The 16,975-nt window shown below is 44.0% G+C and overlaps 1 protein-coding gene across 9 annotated transcripts in view; it reads left to right on the top strand.

Annotated features, from left to right (window-relative positions):
• Fry (FRY microtubule binding protein) overlaps positions 1-16,975 on the top strand; it is a 356,445-nt gene that overhangs the window by 155,968 nt on the left and 183,502 nt on the right. The window contains exon 1 of one of the 9 annotated variants that reach the window (XM_051205275.1): positions 10,858-10,973. The exons of 7 other annotated variants lie outside the window; for them this stretch is intronic. Coding sequence is in view for 1 of the 2 variants with exons in the window: in XM_051205271.1 (XP_051061228.1) it covers positions 11,777-11,837 (61 nt within the window). In the remaining variant the exon portion in view is untranslated. Of the gene's footprint in view, positions 1-10,857; positions 10,974-11,596; positions 11,838-16,975 lie in introns of those variants that run through there. One more of the 9 variants, XM_051205271.1, reaches the window with a different exon arrangement.

Below are 16,975 nucleotides of genomic sequence, written 5' to 3'. Positions count from 1 at the left end.
AGCTCTAAGGTACCACGTGCCTCAGAACACTGCAAGCAGCTACACTCACATACCTACATGCACACACACACACACACACACACACACACACACACACACTTACACATAATGAAAAATAATAAAAACAGATTTAGAAGTTAAGTGTAGTGGCACACATTTATAATCCCAACACTTAGAAGGTAGAGAGAAGGAGATCAGAAGTGCAGGGTCACCCATGGCTTCATGAAGACTCAAGGCCAGCCTGAACTGCATGAGATCTTGTCTCAGAAAAAACCAAAAGACGAAATATAACTTAGCAGAAAAACAATAATGAAGCTTTTACTCAGCCCATTGTTAATTTCTCACTTAGATTTGCTTTTAACTAAAACCAACATAGGGTTTGAAGGAATCGGGGCTTAATGGGTGTGAGACACAGGAGGTGTCCCTATGTGCAGTTTCATTTCCTATAGTTTCAGTTACCATAGTTAACTGCTGCTTGGAAATATAAAGCAAACTTTCCAGAAACAATTCATAAATTTTAAGTTGCTGCTCAGAATATTATGGTGAAATTCTTTGCAACCCTACATTATTCCATCCCAGTAGATGCTTACTATATACACTGCAACTGAGATCAAGCCCACATTCAGGAACTTTTCATCTATTTCACTACTAATAATTGTTACTGACTTCATAATGAGTCTAATATGTAACTGAAATTCCAGTGTTGCCTCTGAGATTCCATAGTATCCTAGATCTCGCATGCAGCTTCTTTGTACACAGCTCCTCGTGGGATGTCATTGTACATGAATGAATGGCTCTTAGTTACTTTTCTATTGCTATGAAGAGGCATCAAGACTAAGGCAACTAATAGAAGACAGAGTTTATTGGGCGCTTGCAGTTTCAGAGGGTGAGTCCATGACCATCATGAGGGGAGCGTGACAGCAGACAGGCAGCATGGAGCCACAGCAGTAGCCAAGAGCTCACATCTTTAAGACAACAGCCAAGAGGCAGAAAGAGGTAGGGATGGGGTGTGGGTGGGTAGGGTCTAGAGAGTTAACTTGTCCTGGCCTGGACCCAAACCTCAAAGCTCATCCTCTAACAAGGCCATACCTCCCGATCCTTCCCAAATAGACCCACCAACCAGGAAGCAAGCATTCAAATATATACAAATCTATGGAACCATTCTAATTCAAGTTGCCACAGTTCTCGAGATTCAGTGTATACAGTTCTTAAACACACATGTTTTCTAGATGCCTTCTTAATAACTGTGAGGAGGCCCAACATGAAGCTCGGCGCTATGGGCATTAGCTCTGTTTCAGTTTGACTTCTGTTGCTGTAAGAAAATAACTGTGAAAAAGCATCTAGGGGAAAGGGGTTCATTGGCTTACAATTCCAGGTTGCTGACCATTGTCTGGAGGTCAAGGCAGGGACTTGAAGCATCAGAGAGAATGAATAATCATAGGGATCCTTGCCTACTTGCTTGCTTCCTTGCCAGTATTTGTTGTCTCTACTTAAACAGTCAAGGATCCCTGCCTAGGAAGTGGGCTGGATCTTCCCACATCAATTAGCAATGAAGACAAGCCCACAGACCACCTGATCTAGAAGATTCCTTACTCCCTTCCCAGGTAATCCTAGGTTGTGTCAAGTTGACTGGAAGAAACCAATGTGAGGATTCACACTTTAAGAAAGTGTTACTGTTGCAAGACCAGCTATAATTTCAGATTTGCAAATTCTGGGTCAAATGATGCTTTGTTGGATGCCAATGGTCATTTGTTCTCCCTGTCCCTGTGCCGAACTGGACTCCAGGAAAGGGGCCATTCAGAGCTAGTTGCCTTCTGTCAGCTGTTTAAGGACTTTAGAGATTGTAAATGAAAACCTCATAGATATTTTCATCCTTTACTGTTGGCAGGGTGTTGTTTGAACACAGCTTTTTTGCTGTTGTTGTGGGTGGCTACTTGAGAGCTGCCCTAAGCTGTTAAGGGGTAATAAAAAAATACACTACACTCAACAGCTCTGCCTGCCTTTGTAGTCATTCGCTGTGTCAATGCCTTCTGGAACAAACGTTTGTCGCATGATCTTGCTTACCTATTCTTTGAGGGTTTAAAAGCTAAGCAAGCTTGTTTGGCTTATGTGGAGGAGTTAGGCTTGCTGGTGCACTTTGCATTCATCCAGGTATTAATCCATGTGTATAGTACATAGATTTTGTGTAGTGCCTGGATTTTGTGACAGTGTTTGAGGTTCAAACTCTGCAAGGCTGTACAGAGATAAGAATTAAACAGGGAAAGCTGGAGCAAACCTCACAGGATTTTTCTTTTTCTTTTAAGTTTACTTCTCTTTATTACATTTTCTTGGTGATGTAACTTGGCAGCTAGACAGCTTTGCTCAGACAGGAACTGTTTTAACTCTTCTTAGGCATTCCTCAGCAAGGGAAGACAATTGTGACTCAATTATCAAATATTAGTGAATACCCTCCACAGGCTACCTTACAGGGCCTTTAAAAATGGCGCATCTGAGGCTGGAGGAAATGGCTGTGCAGTTAGGAATCAGGGCCAAAATAGTGACCTTAAGACAGGAGCATGGGAAAGGCCACACTGGGGGTCACACAAACACTGTGGAACTGGGGGGGGGGGCCTGTAAGCTGATAGATGGAAACCACCAGAGAAAATGTTTGTGTGATTTTGTAACAAATTTTTAGGGTAAAAACCTAGATCCCAGCAATCCCAATAAACCTGGCTTGGCCACTTATCCTAATACGTGGACTAAACTGAGAGATAATGGAAAAAGATGGAATGAGATTTGTCCAATGTGGCCACATGAGAAAAGATAAAGGAAACTAATAGCCCCCTCTTAAAATTTAAATGTTTAATATTCATACATGTATACAATGTATTTGGATCAAATACTGCCCCCATTCCCTCCTCTCCAATTCCCTCCCTACTCCTCCCAACTTCATCTGTATTCTTCCCCTCTCCCTGTGTCCCATCTCTTCCCCCTCCCTTCCCATAGCCACCACCACCACCACTCACAAAGTCCGTTTAGTGCTGCCCGTATGTGCATAGGTATGGGACAACTATGTACTGGAGCATGTCATGGGCAGGTGTGGCTCAGGGGCCACATCTCTGAAGAAAACATGTTTCCCTCTCCCAGCAGCCATCTATGGCCAGTATCTCCTCAGACAGGAGTGGACTCCATAAGCCCCTCCCCGATCCATCCACCCTGGGATTTTATTTGCTGGTCTTGTGCATGCCATCCAAGCTGCTCTGAGTTCATGTGTACAACTACATCCACACATGTGTGACTACAGACAATTGCTCCCTCAGACTCTTACGATCTGGTCTTCCTGTCCCCTCTCCTGTGGCAATCCCTGAGCCCAAGGCTGTCTTTAGGACTGAGCTACAGGCTTAAAAAGAGGAAGAATTGTGGCAAGGGGAGAGGGCACGCAAAGCAAAGAAGTACAGGAGTTCTCATCAGTACTGTTTCTGCTGTGGTCCTGTGAGGTCCTGTGTGCTCCAAAGAAGTCCTCGTTGCTCGAGGGACAAGGTGAACTGTCGGGGGATGATGGGTTCTGCTCCAGGATGCATATCACCCTCACGGACAATTGCTCTTATGGGGAGTTGAGGGGAGGTTGCTTTGCCCTGGGTTTGCTATTCCTGCCTCCCAAGATGGCTCACAAGGCACCTTTTAACCTTTTCTGGACACTGTTTCGTTTCTCTGTCTTCAGGCAAAGTTCTAGCACACAATACAAACAGAGATGCCAGTTTTTCACTGTGGGCCCAACTGAGGAGCAATTTCTAGGGGCTGAAGAGATGGCTCAGTGCTTAAGAGCACTGGCTGCTCTTGCAGAGGACCCAATCATATGGTGCCTCACAACCATTTGTAACTCTAGATCCAGGGAATCCAACGCCCTCTTATGGCCTCCAAGGGTTCTACAGGCCTATGGTGCACAGACATACTCTCAAAACATGTATATGTTCAAAGCAATTTTAAAATTTAAGAAAAAAACTTAAAAAGAAGCTTCTATGTTCCTGTTTCATTTTTCCTTCTTACTCATAGACCCCCTCCTGAGTCCCCTCACCAAGGCTGGGGCTAGTGGACCTGATAATTTCCCTTGGAAAGGCTGACTGTTGGAAGATTAATGATCATCTCTGAGTTAGTGAGTGTGGCACACCTTACCAATGGCATGGGTCCAGAGGCACACACCTTGTGACAACACAAGCCAGTGTTCTTTTAGAGGCCCCTGTGTTGATTTTCTCAGTTCCCTTTGTTTTTGGTGTTTGTCTGTAGTCAGTTGAGAGGCTGATCTTCCTGGGTACAATGACGCATTGTCTTGCAAGGGTTGTCTGCCCTTGCTGTGGTTTCCACAAGGCTGCAGGTGATGTTTGCTCATGTGACCCATGTGGTTTCTTACAGAAACCTCAGAGGTCTCTTGGTCCTCTGTTTTTTGCTTGTTTGGGGGCTTTTGTTTGCTTTTGCTTTTTCAAGACAGGTTTTCTCTGTGTATCCCTGGCTGTCCTAGAACTCAGTATATAGATCAAGCTGGCCTCAAACTCATAGAGATCCACCTGCCTCTGCCTCCTGAGTGCTGGGATTAAAGGTGTGCATCACTACTTCCTGGCCCAAAAGCTTTCTTAACTGACTAAATGAATGTATTCTCTATAATGGAACAATGGAAAGACACAATCCTGTTGACATTGGCATCTCTTATGAACTGTTGTGCTTATTCCCATATCTTTTTTATTTTATGGGCCTTGGTGTTTTGCCTTGTGCATGTCAGTATGAGGATGTCAGATCTTGGAGGTATAGACAGTTGTAAGCTACCATGTGTGTGTTGGGGATTGAACCTGGATCCTCTGGAAGATCAGTCAGTGCTCTTACCCACTAAGCCACCTCTCCAGACCCTCATAGCTATATCTTAATATGTGTACCTATTGCATTTTTAGAAAGGCTAACATATTTGTCATTGGATAAGTTAAATGTAAACACTTAGGGGTTGAGATTTGTTCTAAAACATTACTTTAAAAATATTTTGTCTATTTTTAAAATTAATATAATCTACTGAGTGTTGCTCCTAAGTACATGTGCTGACTGCTTGGGACTGGGTAACTTATCAGGGGGCTCATTCCTGGGAGAGTCTGTTTTTTTCTCTCTCAGTAGCCATTTGTTGCCTGTGGCTCTTCATCTAAGGCTGGGGCCTTGGGAGATTGCCCCTCGACGCTGGCATGTCAACTGGCACTGGCACTGTACAGAGCTTCTGTAGGCAGCCGTATTGTTGAGATGTCACAGGTGTGGCTTCCCGGAATGTAGAGATGACAGTCTCGGATCAGACGTCCTGGACCTCTGGCTCTTGTGCTCTTTCTTATCATCATCCATGATGTCCCCAAGATTTAGATGTAGGGATTGTGCTGGATACCCATGGTTAGTTGTTGGCCGCATTTTTATCAGTAGTGACATTCTGTAATGTCTCTGTCTGGTGCGAGAAGAAACTGGTGATGAGGGCTAAGAGCTACATTTACCTATGGACTTACAATATTTAGAACGGGGTTAGGGTTGCACCGTAAGCCTTTCTTTAGAGACATGTTGCATTTATCAGGCCAATGAAGAAAACGACAATGTCGGTCCCATTAATTTACCTTTCTTCTCAAAATAGGGACTTGGATTATGTAGGTGAAGGCGCCAACTTCTGGCTGGAAAAATCAGGGTACAAAAGAATTGAAGTGCTAGTTTGAGGAAGCTTTAATTTTTTTTAAAGTTATTATTAGTATCAGGGTGTGCATGCGCATCGCGGCACGTGCAGCTGGAAGGACAAGTCTCCTCTCTCTGGCACTTTTACCTTTACTCCATGATGGAGCTCATGAGGGCTGGCTTGTGAGACGGCACCTCCATTCGCCAGACCCTCGGCAGCTTATGTCCCCCTGCATTTGATAGCAATAAGATGGTAGCAGTGTGCAGGAACGGTAGCCGGTGGCGCCCTCTATTGGTATACCTCTCACACAGATCCACCCACCCCGTACCTCGAAACCTAGTGGCAGTTATCAGTGTAGCTCTAGGATGCCTGTGGTTGCTAGAGTTCCCGCTGCAGTCACTGATATTTCCGTGCTGTTGCCACTGCCATGCAGTCACCATGCATCTCTTCTGTTACTACAGCCCTGGCTCTGTCTCCTCTGCTTTCAGGGTCCGCTATTCCTTTCATTGTTTTACCAGCTTGGCCTACTGCACTGCAAGTCAAGAAAAGACCACTGGGAAACCTGGTGTGGCGGCTCATACCAGTTATTCTGACACTTAAGAGCTAGCCTGGTCTACTAAGTGGATTTAAGACAAACACTACTGTAAGGAGTAGGTTTTTCCTCCCACCGCTGATCTTGTCCCGCCGCCGCACCAGCCCCAAATAACGCACTGAGACTCTGTATTTGATATAATTCTGTTGGCCAAGTACTAGTTTCTTATCGGCTAGCTCTGTCTTAAGTATTAGCCCATTTCTGTTAATCTATGTATTTCCACGTGGTCTCATCTCACTGGAGAGCCGGCTGGCGTCCTGCTCTCTCCAGAGTCTCCATCTTGACTCCTCCTTACTACTTCCTCGAATCCTCCTTGTCTCCTAGTCCCACCTATCTTGCTTTCCTATTGGCCAACAGTGCTTTATTCATTAACCAGTATGAGAAACATATTTACAGGATGACATCTCCCATCACACAACAGAGGAGAACTTGGTTTAAAAAAAAAAAAAAAAGGAAAGAGGGATGTGGGAAGAAGAGAGAGGGAGGGTAAGGGTAGAGAGAGAGAAAGAGGGAGGGAGAGAAAACAAAGTGGAGGAGGGGAAGAATGACCACTGGGGGAAAGACCCTTTTGGTTTTGTGTTTTTGAGGCAGGGTTTCACTGTTTAGTGGTTGGCCTGGACCTCACTATGTAGACCAGGCTAGCCTCCTAGCTAGGAGTTTCCTGAGTGCTGGGATTATATGCCTTTTTTATTAGACCCAATTTTACAACACCAGGGGAGTCAGCCCAAGAGGGTGTTCCCCAAGCCTGCTCAGAAAGTGACTAAAACAGTCAGCTAGTATAGTCTGGAAGGGGATTTTTACCCATCACTGCCGACCTTCATGAAAATGAAGTATTTGTTTACACCAATCATGGCATTGTTCCCTTTGTACCAGTCACTACAGTCTCTCTGCAAGGCAGCTAGGGATAGTGTCCCACCCTCTATCTGGGTAGGAAAGGCTGTGGGGTCATCCAAAGTTCACTGAGGTTTCTCCTTAGCAAAAAGGCTGGTACAGGACTGCAAGTTATTTGAACAATCCTGGCTGGGGCTGCATTTTTGAGAGTGGGGTTTGTACTGAAGTTGTCGTTGTCGTGTGGCTTCCTCTGGGCCATAAAGCAGCAGGTGCCAGCATGAGGGCAGTCCAGCTGACTGTTTGAGTGACAGTCCTCTACTTAAGACGGTTGGTGCACCAGGAAAGAGTTTAACAGATGTCAGTTGGGAAGTCAACGTCTTGCATATTTATGGGATAATAAACATCAGGAATGCTAGCAGTAAGCAATAAAAGCTTATTATTATCCTATTATTGGTATCAACCATGGTGTTTGACCGTACTTCTACAATGCCTAACTCCTACCCAGTGCCCCAGGGAAAAGTGTATACCCCACCCCATGCCTGGGTGTATTTCTTAAATATGATTATTTTAGTGCAGACTTTTCTCCAAGCGTCACTTAAGCTGGTGTCTAACTGATTTTGTGGGAAAGCTATGGTAATCAGAGGAACTGAGTCAAGGTTATTGAAAGTAGCTATATGAAAATAGACAGTGCAAGCTTCATTGGACTCCATGTTTCTCTCCATTGGCCAGGAACCTGACCACATCCCTTCCCATAAACACAGGAACTCCCTTCCTTGGGATGTTGACTACCTGGCTGCAAACAGAAAGGACACATTTTGTTTGTGTTTCCAGACAGGGGTCTCACCGCCCAAGTTATCCTGGAACTCACTCATGATCCTCTGGCCTTGGCCTCTTTGATGCCAGAATTACAGGCATGTGCTTCCATACTGGAAAGGAACCGTTTTTATGAATATTAGATTAAGTATTAAAGAAAAATAATCTTTATAGCCATTCATCCCATCAATGTTTGAGGGTTGCTGTGGAACTATTAAACATGCCAGCAATCCAGTTCATTTTTTTAGAGTTAAATGTAGATTATGATAACATAATTAAAAATATATGGCATTGTGTAAACTTATTAATAAATGACTTGGAAGTAAATTTCTTTGACTCTTCTTGAATTTCTTTTTAAAATGTATCTTGTAGTTTTTATTATTTTTACTCTTATATATGTGTGTATGTTTTTACCACACGTGTGGGAGTCGGTGAAAGATGCTGGCCAGAAGAGGATGCTGTTGTCCCCAGAACTGGAGTTACTGGCAGTTGTGAGCCACTCAATATGAACGGGTGCTGGGAATTGAACTGGGGTCCTCTAGGAGAGCAGCAAGGACTGTTAACCACTGAGCCCTCTCTAGCCCCGGAAGATCTAGTCATTTTTATTTGCTGTATAAGGTGTTTTGCGTGTATTTCTATCTGCACACTACTTATGTGCAGTGTGCAGTGCTCCTAGAAGCCAGAAGAAGGGGTTGGATTCCCTGACACTGGAGTTACAGGTGATTGTGAACTAACATGTTAGTGTTGGTACTCGACCCATTGTTCTTTGCAAGAACAATTAGTGCTCTTAACCACTGAGCCATCTCTCCAGCCCTGGTTTCTTCTACTCTTGTTTAATGTTTATCCCCTGTAATATCAAAACTTTCAATTTATAGTGATAATTTTAGAGTTCTTTCTAAATTGTTTCACTGTTTTCTACCTGTATCAGTAGTGGAGAATAAATACCTACCAGCCATGCCCAAACAATTCAGGATATCGGGCGTGTATGTATTCTTTCAGTGCATTGTTATCGTCAGGGTTTCTGAGCTGGCAATGTCTGCCTTTGTTATTATTATTAAAATGTACATGTGTTGTTATTCTTTTTTATTTGCTCTCTTCTGATTTTATTATCAATGTTGGCCATTGACTGGCAGCTGTCAGGAAGCTGGCTGTCTCTTCATGCCAGTGAACTTCTACCCATAATTTGTCACCATACATTGCAGCTGGAGACCAGGGTTGTTAGTATTGTCTGATATAGGAGAAGGTGGGTTGTGTGGAGCTGTGGATGTTTCTAGAGTGCTTGTTTAGCTTTCATGGAGCCCTGGCTCAATCCCAGCAGTAAGCAAACAGGGGTTACTGCGCACGGATGATCTCAGCACTCAGGAGGTGAAGGCAGGAGTGTCAGACATTCAAGGTCGACCCTCAGCTACACAGTGTGAGTGAGCTGACAGCCAGCTGAAGCCTGATGTGGGCAGAGGAAATGGGAGGGGAGGCAAGAAGCTGGGATAGGTCAGACATGGAGGAGGTCACCAAAGAATTCACTTTTGCGGGACATGATAGCACATACCTGCAATGCCATCCTTCTTGAGGCTGAGGCAGGAGGGTTGAGAGGTCAAGGGCAGCCTGAGTTACATAATGAGGCCCTTAATCAAGAAGCAAATGACTTTCTGGAAGACAGCTGCCCAGGTTTTAATTTTGTGACATTTCTGCCTTAAACAAAAAATTAAAACTTGCAAGGGATCGATTCTTAATACGAAGACAGAACCTCTGAGATTGCCATTGTTTAGCAGCTCTAGTACATGTGAAGGAAAGAGATACTAGAATGAAACTGACCTACTATAGCGACGCGGGGCCCATTTGAACAACCTTGGACAATCGTGATTCTACCATTTTTTATCACATGGAGGGCAGTTGCCTCCCTTTCAGGTTGCTATGACGATTTCAAATACTACATGGGAAACACCTAACATGGTTGGGGTCAAGTTCAATTCCACTATGAAAAGGGGCTCCTTCTTATTGGTTGAGACGATTCTGCTCAGTGAGCTTGGTGTGCAAGCAGGACCTGAGTATAATTAGTGAAAGCTTTACCCCAGCCCCTGGCATTCATACCCAGAGTCTGGAATGTTCTGGTGGAAGTTCCACCCAAGCTCCCTCCCCCATCTCCCTCCAAACCCTGTTGCACCTCAGAAAGCAGGCCAAATGATGACCCCCTCCCCCAGAGATGCTTAGGACCACTCCCACAGGGTTATTTAAAATGTGCCCTAGAAAACAGACTGTGGTTTTCCTGTCTCTCTTTCCCATCTCCTCTCTGGGGGGACTGGAAGGCAACCTGGGAGCGTTGCATCCATTAAACATGGGCTTTTTTTCCTAATTTGGCTTGATTTGGTCTAATTGGGATTGCTGCATCAGCAGAGAGGCTTATTGGGGTGTAGAAACTTTTCACTTGGCACTTGTTAGGCTAATAACACAAGAGCCATAAGGCTTACAAAGGACACTTTTTTTTTTTTTTTAACTGATTCTCAAGTTAGCAACAGAGAGTGGAACTCCAGCTTCAGACCTCCCAAACACGGGCACCTCCACAGGCACACTGTTGTCTTAGAATTGTTTGAGGGTCCTCTACTCAAGTGTCACCAATGCCACATTGCCGTTACAGCCAGCTCTGTAAAAATATACTCTAAGTCCCAAATATGCAGGCTGTAGGGGACATAGGGGCATCTTTGCTGCCATTGGCCTCTCCAAGATCACTGTAAGTGCTCATTTAGATAATTGGACATTTCTCCCCTCCCTGGGGAATGTGTCGGTTCATCCGGCACCTCTCCTCCCATGCTGCTTTGTAATTCCAGCCTCCATTACTGAAGAAAAACATTCAATTAGTCCCAGTCAAGAATAGAAAATGACTTGGGTTTCCGGCTCTTCACAGCTGTGTCTGTGTCGGGGAAGATTTTCACTGACCTCATAGAAATCTTCTGAGAGAATAATGCTATTGAAAGATCAACTTGTACAGCCAGGTGGTGGCGGCTGCTGCTGCTGCTGCGACGCACGCCTTTAATCCCAGCACTCAAGAGGCTCAGGCATGCCGATCTCTGTGGGTTCAAGGTCAGTCTGTTCCACATAGTGATTTCCATTACAGCTAAGGTTATATAGGGAGACCTGTCTCAAAAACAAAAGAGATGGATCAATTATCTCCTTCCCTCATTAGCCTGTTCCTGGTTTCTCAAGAAACAATTGCTAGCTTCTTTTTATTATTATCATCAAATTGGAATCCAGTCACTTTTTAAATTTATGAGTTACGATCAACAGGTGTCCAGTGTTCCATTTTCCCTTGGGGGTTTGTGGTTTCTCACAGACTCTTGGCTTCCAGGAGGAGTTCTCCACTTTGAGTCTTGTCTGGACGGATATAAGCTGTGTAAAGCTGTTTGTGCTTGTAGCCCAGAGGCCCCGGTTTCCAAAGCAACCATTTATCACCCACCGTGTCTTATCTTTGCCCCTAGATTGCTCCAGCATGGGAACTCAAGCTCTGCCTGTGGACTCTGTGGGGTGGCATGTGTATTTGGTTTACGTGGACTGTTATGACACACCATGGGTCGGGCTCATGTTCCTGGAGTGCCCGGAGCGGCTTCACTAATCTGTCAGCATAGTATGTTCTCGTGGATAAATATAGACAGACGGGCACTCTGAGTTATAGCTCACTGTCAGCTGGCATGAACAGCCCGCCCTGGATGGGAGGCCTGTTTTAGTTTGTCTTCTACTGTAGGTTTTTCTCACCTGGCTAAAAATACACCTTGGACCTTATGGTAGCTGTAACCAGCGGGAACATGGACCCCACCGCTATGCTTTTTGGCTTTGAAACATAGACCGTGTTGCTGGTGTCTGGAGTGTTTGGGTTTCCCTTCAGGCCCATGGAGATTACAACGGCTTGTTGGAGAAGATCCTGTGTGATCAGCCTCATCAAAGGTCTGGGTAGGTTTAAGGGGGTTGTTCTGTAAGGTGGTAAGCAGTTTTCAAACTAAGAGAGGAAGCAGTCTCTGTGTGCTTCAGGAGATGGGGGAAGGGAGCCCTTTCCCCTAAGCATAGGGACTGACTTGTGATGGCATTGTTCAGACAGGGAGGAGGCCCTTTAGGCCTTCTGTTTGGGACTGTAATGTCTCAAGAGTTAGAACTCTGATTTCCTATGACTCCATGGACAGGCAGCTGGGACGTGACGGGAATTTTCTGTGCACACAAACTTCACTAACGGGTTCTGCACGTCTGTGCTGGAAAATGGCTGACCCAGAGTAACTGTAAGGATTTGGAAAATTGTTGATGCTACAGAATTTGATATTTCTGTAGAAGTAGGGTTTAAGCTTTCGGTATTCTAAATATTTGTGTACATCACCTTGTTTTGTTCTAAATACAGAAAGTGTCCTAAATTTAGCGCTTTTTCTGTACTTCTGATATTTAAAACATAAAATGCTTCTCTTTTTGGTCGGTGAATTTAAAATCAGAGTTTGTGTTGGTCAACACTCAGTCGGCCTAGACTGCATACCACTGCCTTTCCTTTATCAGTCATGGTCTCGCTAGCTTGGATTTACAACTACATCTATTTACTTTATATTATGTGTATGAATGCTTTTCTTGCATGTGTGTCTGTGTAGCACATGCATGCTTGGTGCCGGAGGAGGTCAGAAGAGGGCATCAGATCCCTGGAGTTGCAGATGGATGGTTGTGAGTCACCATGTGTGCTGGGAACTGAACAGGGGTCCTCTGAAAGAGCAGCTAGCACCCGTAAACACTGAGCCATGCCTCCAGCCCCAGTAGCCTTTTTTTTCAAGTACATTTATTGTTTGTTTTGTTTTGTGTGTGCATACACATAAGCTTTTCAGGCTGTAGAAGTCACAGGATCATATTTGGGAAAATTCTTTCCTTCTACCATGTGGATCCCAGGGATTGAACTTGGGTCATCAGGCTTAGCATCGGGCATTTTTATATGATGGGACATTTTCTAGGCTCTCTACACTGAAATTCCAGAAGATTACTGAGATAAAAGTCCCATGACAGAGTTAATTACATGCACCCTGGATATTGTCTAACTCTCTCGTGGTGGTAGGAAAAAATAATTTGTAAATGGGAAATCTTAGCTCATTGCTCTAATAGAGGCAGAACAGTTTGTTTGTTAAAGATTATTCATTAAAGAATCAGTAGACTGAATGACTTGCTAATTATTCCACAGTGTTGTCTGTAATGACACTGTTAGATACCTGGATATGACAGCTTTCCCATTTCCAGGAATAAAATCCCCCCTTGGCATTATTTGGTCTCTTCATCTTGTGGTCTACAGAGTGCAGGTTAGGGAAGTTTTTGCCCTGAAATTTTTGTCAATGTGTGAGAAGCGCATACGTTAGGTGATAAACCTTACCGTTTCGGGTATTTAATAAAAAACGCTAACTACAGCATGACAAGGCTCGATTGTGAAACGCTTGCGGCTTCTATTGTGTGGTTTCCTGGGTTGGTAGAGGGATTGCTGAGGATGCTCTTGTTCTAGCTATGCAGTCTTCTCCCACCGTCTCCCTGGCTTCTGCCTTCCCTGCTCATCTACCCTTTGCCTCGCCTGTCTATCTTTCTGTCTGCCTGTCTTTCCCTTTCTCTTTCTTTTTCTTTCCCTTCCTCTCTCTCTCCTCTCCTCTCCTCTGTCTGTCTCTCTGTCTCTCTCTCTTCTTGTTTTTTGTTTGGTTTTGTTTTTAGTTCTGTTTTGTTTTGTGTTTTGTCTGTTTGTTTTGAGGTAAATATTTCACACTGTAGCCCATGCTAACCTGGTACCCACTGTGTAGTCTGTACTGACCTCAAACTTGTAATAGTCCTCCTGCCTCAGTGTTCCCAGTGGTTCTAAGATTGCAAGCATGAGCTACATGAATCTCACTAGGTAGCCCATCTCTCCAGCCTCCTGCCTCAGCCTTTCAATTGTTGGTCTTACCTGCATGAGTCACCAGGCCCTGCTCAATTGTCTTCCTTGTTCTTAGATTTTGAAGGGCTCAGTATCAACAAATCCACTTGAATGGCTTAATAGATTTGGCTCCATCTTAGATTATAAATGTGTAATAGGCTGCATTAAATGAATCTGACTGTCATTATACATTAGAAATTGATAGAGCCTAAAATATTTTAAAAGATTTATTTATTTTTATTTTAGTATGTGAATGTTTTGTCTACATGTGTAAGTGTGAAATCACGTGTTCAGCACCCAGAGGGAAAAAAAGGCCACTAGAACCAAATTTCTTAAATACTTCAATGTTGTTAATAAGACTGAAGTACTAACCAGCCCATAATGATGGGCACTGGAGCTCCTGGAACTGGAGTTACAAATGGTTGTAAGCTGCTGTGTTGTGCTGGGAATTGAATCTGTGTCCTCTGGAAGAGCAGAGAATGCTCTTAGCCACTGAGCCATCATCCCAGCCTAGTTTGTTGAGCTTCTACTGCATCCAGTGCCCTGGAACCCCATTACATGCTGTAGATATTTGGAGTGTGTATGTGTGTGTGTGTGTGTGTGTGTGTGTGTGTGTGTGTGTGTGTGTGTTGTAATGCACATATACATTTCTCCTATATATTTTCATGTTATTGCATGCATAGGTATGCTTACATATACTGCAATGAACATTATAATATGTACCTGCATGCAGGTATAGACTGCGACTGTGCCTATTAGATCAATCCAGCCGCTACTACCACTTTGAATTGCAGCCTTTTGTTTGTCAGAATGTAGCAGCCGCTGACACATTAAGTGGCACACCCACAGACACCATGGGCATAGTCTTTACACTGTGTGTCTGTATAATATGCCACCAACCATTCTTCTCTTGCCCCTGAAGCTTGGTTTATGTGTCCAATAGATACTTCGAAAAGCTACTTTGTCATCCCAGTAGGCCTCCGATAACTGTGAATGGCTCTGGTTCCCTCAATATCTGGAGTCTTTTAGATCATTACCCACAGCAAGAAACACATTCCATTTAGTCCCCGAACACACATATGCCTGCCTATAGACACAGCCAGAGACTGAAGGCAAGCAGAATACTTCCTGCTACTATCTTAAATTCTCTATTCTGGTTCACCAAATTTCAAATTGTCTGTATTTGCCACAGTGGCCCTGTATCTAGTAATAGACCACTTCTGCTCTCTAACAAACTTAGCTTTAAAGAGTCAGTAAGTCAGGCGGTCCCAATACAGCATGAATTGTATTCTCAGTTGCAATTACATGCCATATATTATGTGCATGCAATATTCTCCTCCTGGGGACACTGGTGCTTGATATGGAAAAATATTGTGTGGCCACTGAAATAGCTCCCCTGGTGTTACTGAGGGCAGCCTTACAAGGTTGAATGTAGGCTGTCCAAGCTGGAGATAATTCATGATCTTGTACTTCTTAATGCTTCTATAGCACTTAATGCACCAAATATCCATTGAGTTCTGAGTATTAAGCCTCAGACTTATTACCGTGTAGTGCCAGACAGGGGGAGTACAAAAGGAATAGGACAAATTCCTCACCCCTGTGGCACTGAAGCATAGTTAGGAAGACAGAAAACATATCCTCCATGCATCGGGAGGCAGCGGGAAGGGTGATGCTGAGTTGGCATGAGTGAGTACCAGGCGGCTGACTAGAACGGCCTCTTGTAAAACTGGAAGAGAGCTGGGATAAACCAAAACTTCTTCCCCCACTTTGTAATTCCTGTAACCCCCAGGCTCCCCTTCTTCTCACCCAGAAGCCCCCTTCAGCTGTCAATCACCAGCTACTTCTGGCTCTCAGTATCAGCATCACTAGCTCTGGAAAGCCAGCAGTAACAATCCCCAGTCACAGATGTGTGTTCCCCTGATCCCAGTCACAGCCACCTGGCCAGCACTTGCCTTTGGGTAGCCATATGTCTGTGTGTATTCGTGTGGAATGCCTGTCTCCCTGCATGCCTGTGGGTTATGTGAGAGCAAGGACCAAGCCTAGGAAAATGTGTGAAGTAGAGTGGGCCCTCAGGAAACATTTGATGACTGAGTAAATGAACACTTGAGTGATCTCCTAAATTCGGGATCTCTTACATTGCTGGTTCGACCTGAGGGTGCACACTTGTAGCAAGCATTGTGTGCTTGCGTGCATCCATGTGTACATCTTTGAACCTGTCTTTTATAACCTACCTTTGTTATGTTTGTAGAGCTTCGCAGAGTGCCTTGCACACAGTAGAGCCTTAATGAAAATGTGTCATTTAATGAACTTGTTAATCACGTTACTAGTATTCAGAGGCAAAGAAATATTTCTGTAAGGAAACCCTATTGGCACATGAGTGTGGCAAAGAATCCCTGAGTGACATCCTGCCCTAGATTGTGTGTGCCACATCTTCCTGTGTGACAGTTCTGAGACTACACTGCAGCTTGGGTCATGCAGTGATATTGAGGAGCTGAACCCCTACTGAGCCCTCGTGAACCAATCAGGAGTCTACTGTTCAGGTTTTTTTCCTTAGCAGTTTGTTCACACTAAAGTTCTAACATAGAATCCCTTGGCTATTGCTATTATAAGATATAGGACACTTTTCAAAAGTAAGTCATATCTTAGTGATTGATTGATTGATATTTTGGTTTTTCTCTGTATAGCCCTGGCTGTGCTAAAACTTGCTCTGTAGACCAGGCTGGCCTTAAACTCAAAGACACCCCTGCCTCTGCTTCCCACGTGCTAGAATTAAAAGACATGTGCCCTCACACTTTTATTTTGTTCTGATTTCTTTATCCACTTTGGTTTTGTTTTTTTTTTTTTGTTTGTTTGTTTGTTTTGTTTTGTTTTTTTGTTTTTTTGAGACAGGTTATTGCTATGTAGCTCAGGGGGCTGTGGAACTCACTGTGTAACCCAGGCTATCTTGGAACTGACTGTAGTTCAGGTTCATACCAAACTTGTAATCCTCCTGATAAATGCTGGGATTACATATATACAACTTATGTCCTGCTCCTGTGTTTTTCCCTTTGTTCTGTTTTGTTTCATTTTGTTTACTTGTAAACTATCTTATTATGAAATGTTTAAACCAATATAAAAGGGAAAATAATTGTAAATATGCTATATATTGTCATATTCCAATAGAACAATTATCAAGATT

This window comes from Phodopus roborovskii, unplaced genomic scaffold (assembly GCF_943737965.1).
Source record: "Phodopus roborovskii unplaced genomic scaffold, PHOROB, whole genome shotgun sequence".
Lineage (NCBI taxonomy): Eukaryota > Metazoa > Chordata > Mammalia > Rodentia > Cricetidae > Phodopus > Phodopus roborovskii.
Note: the sequence above shows the minus strand (reverse complement) of the source record. Positions and strands in the feature narration are given on the sequence as shown.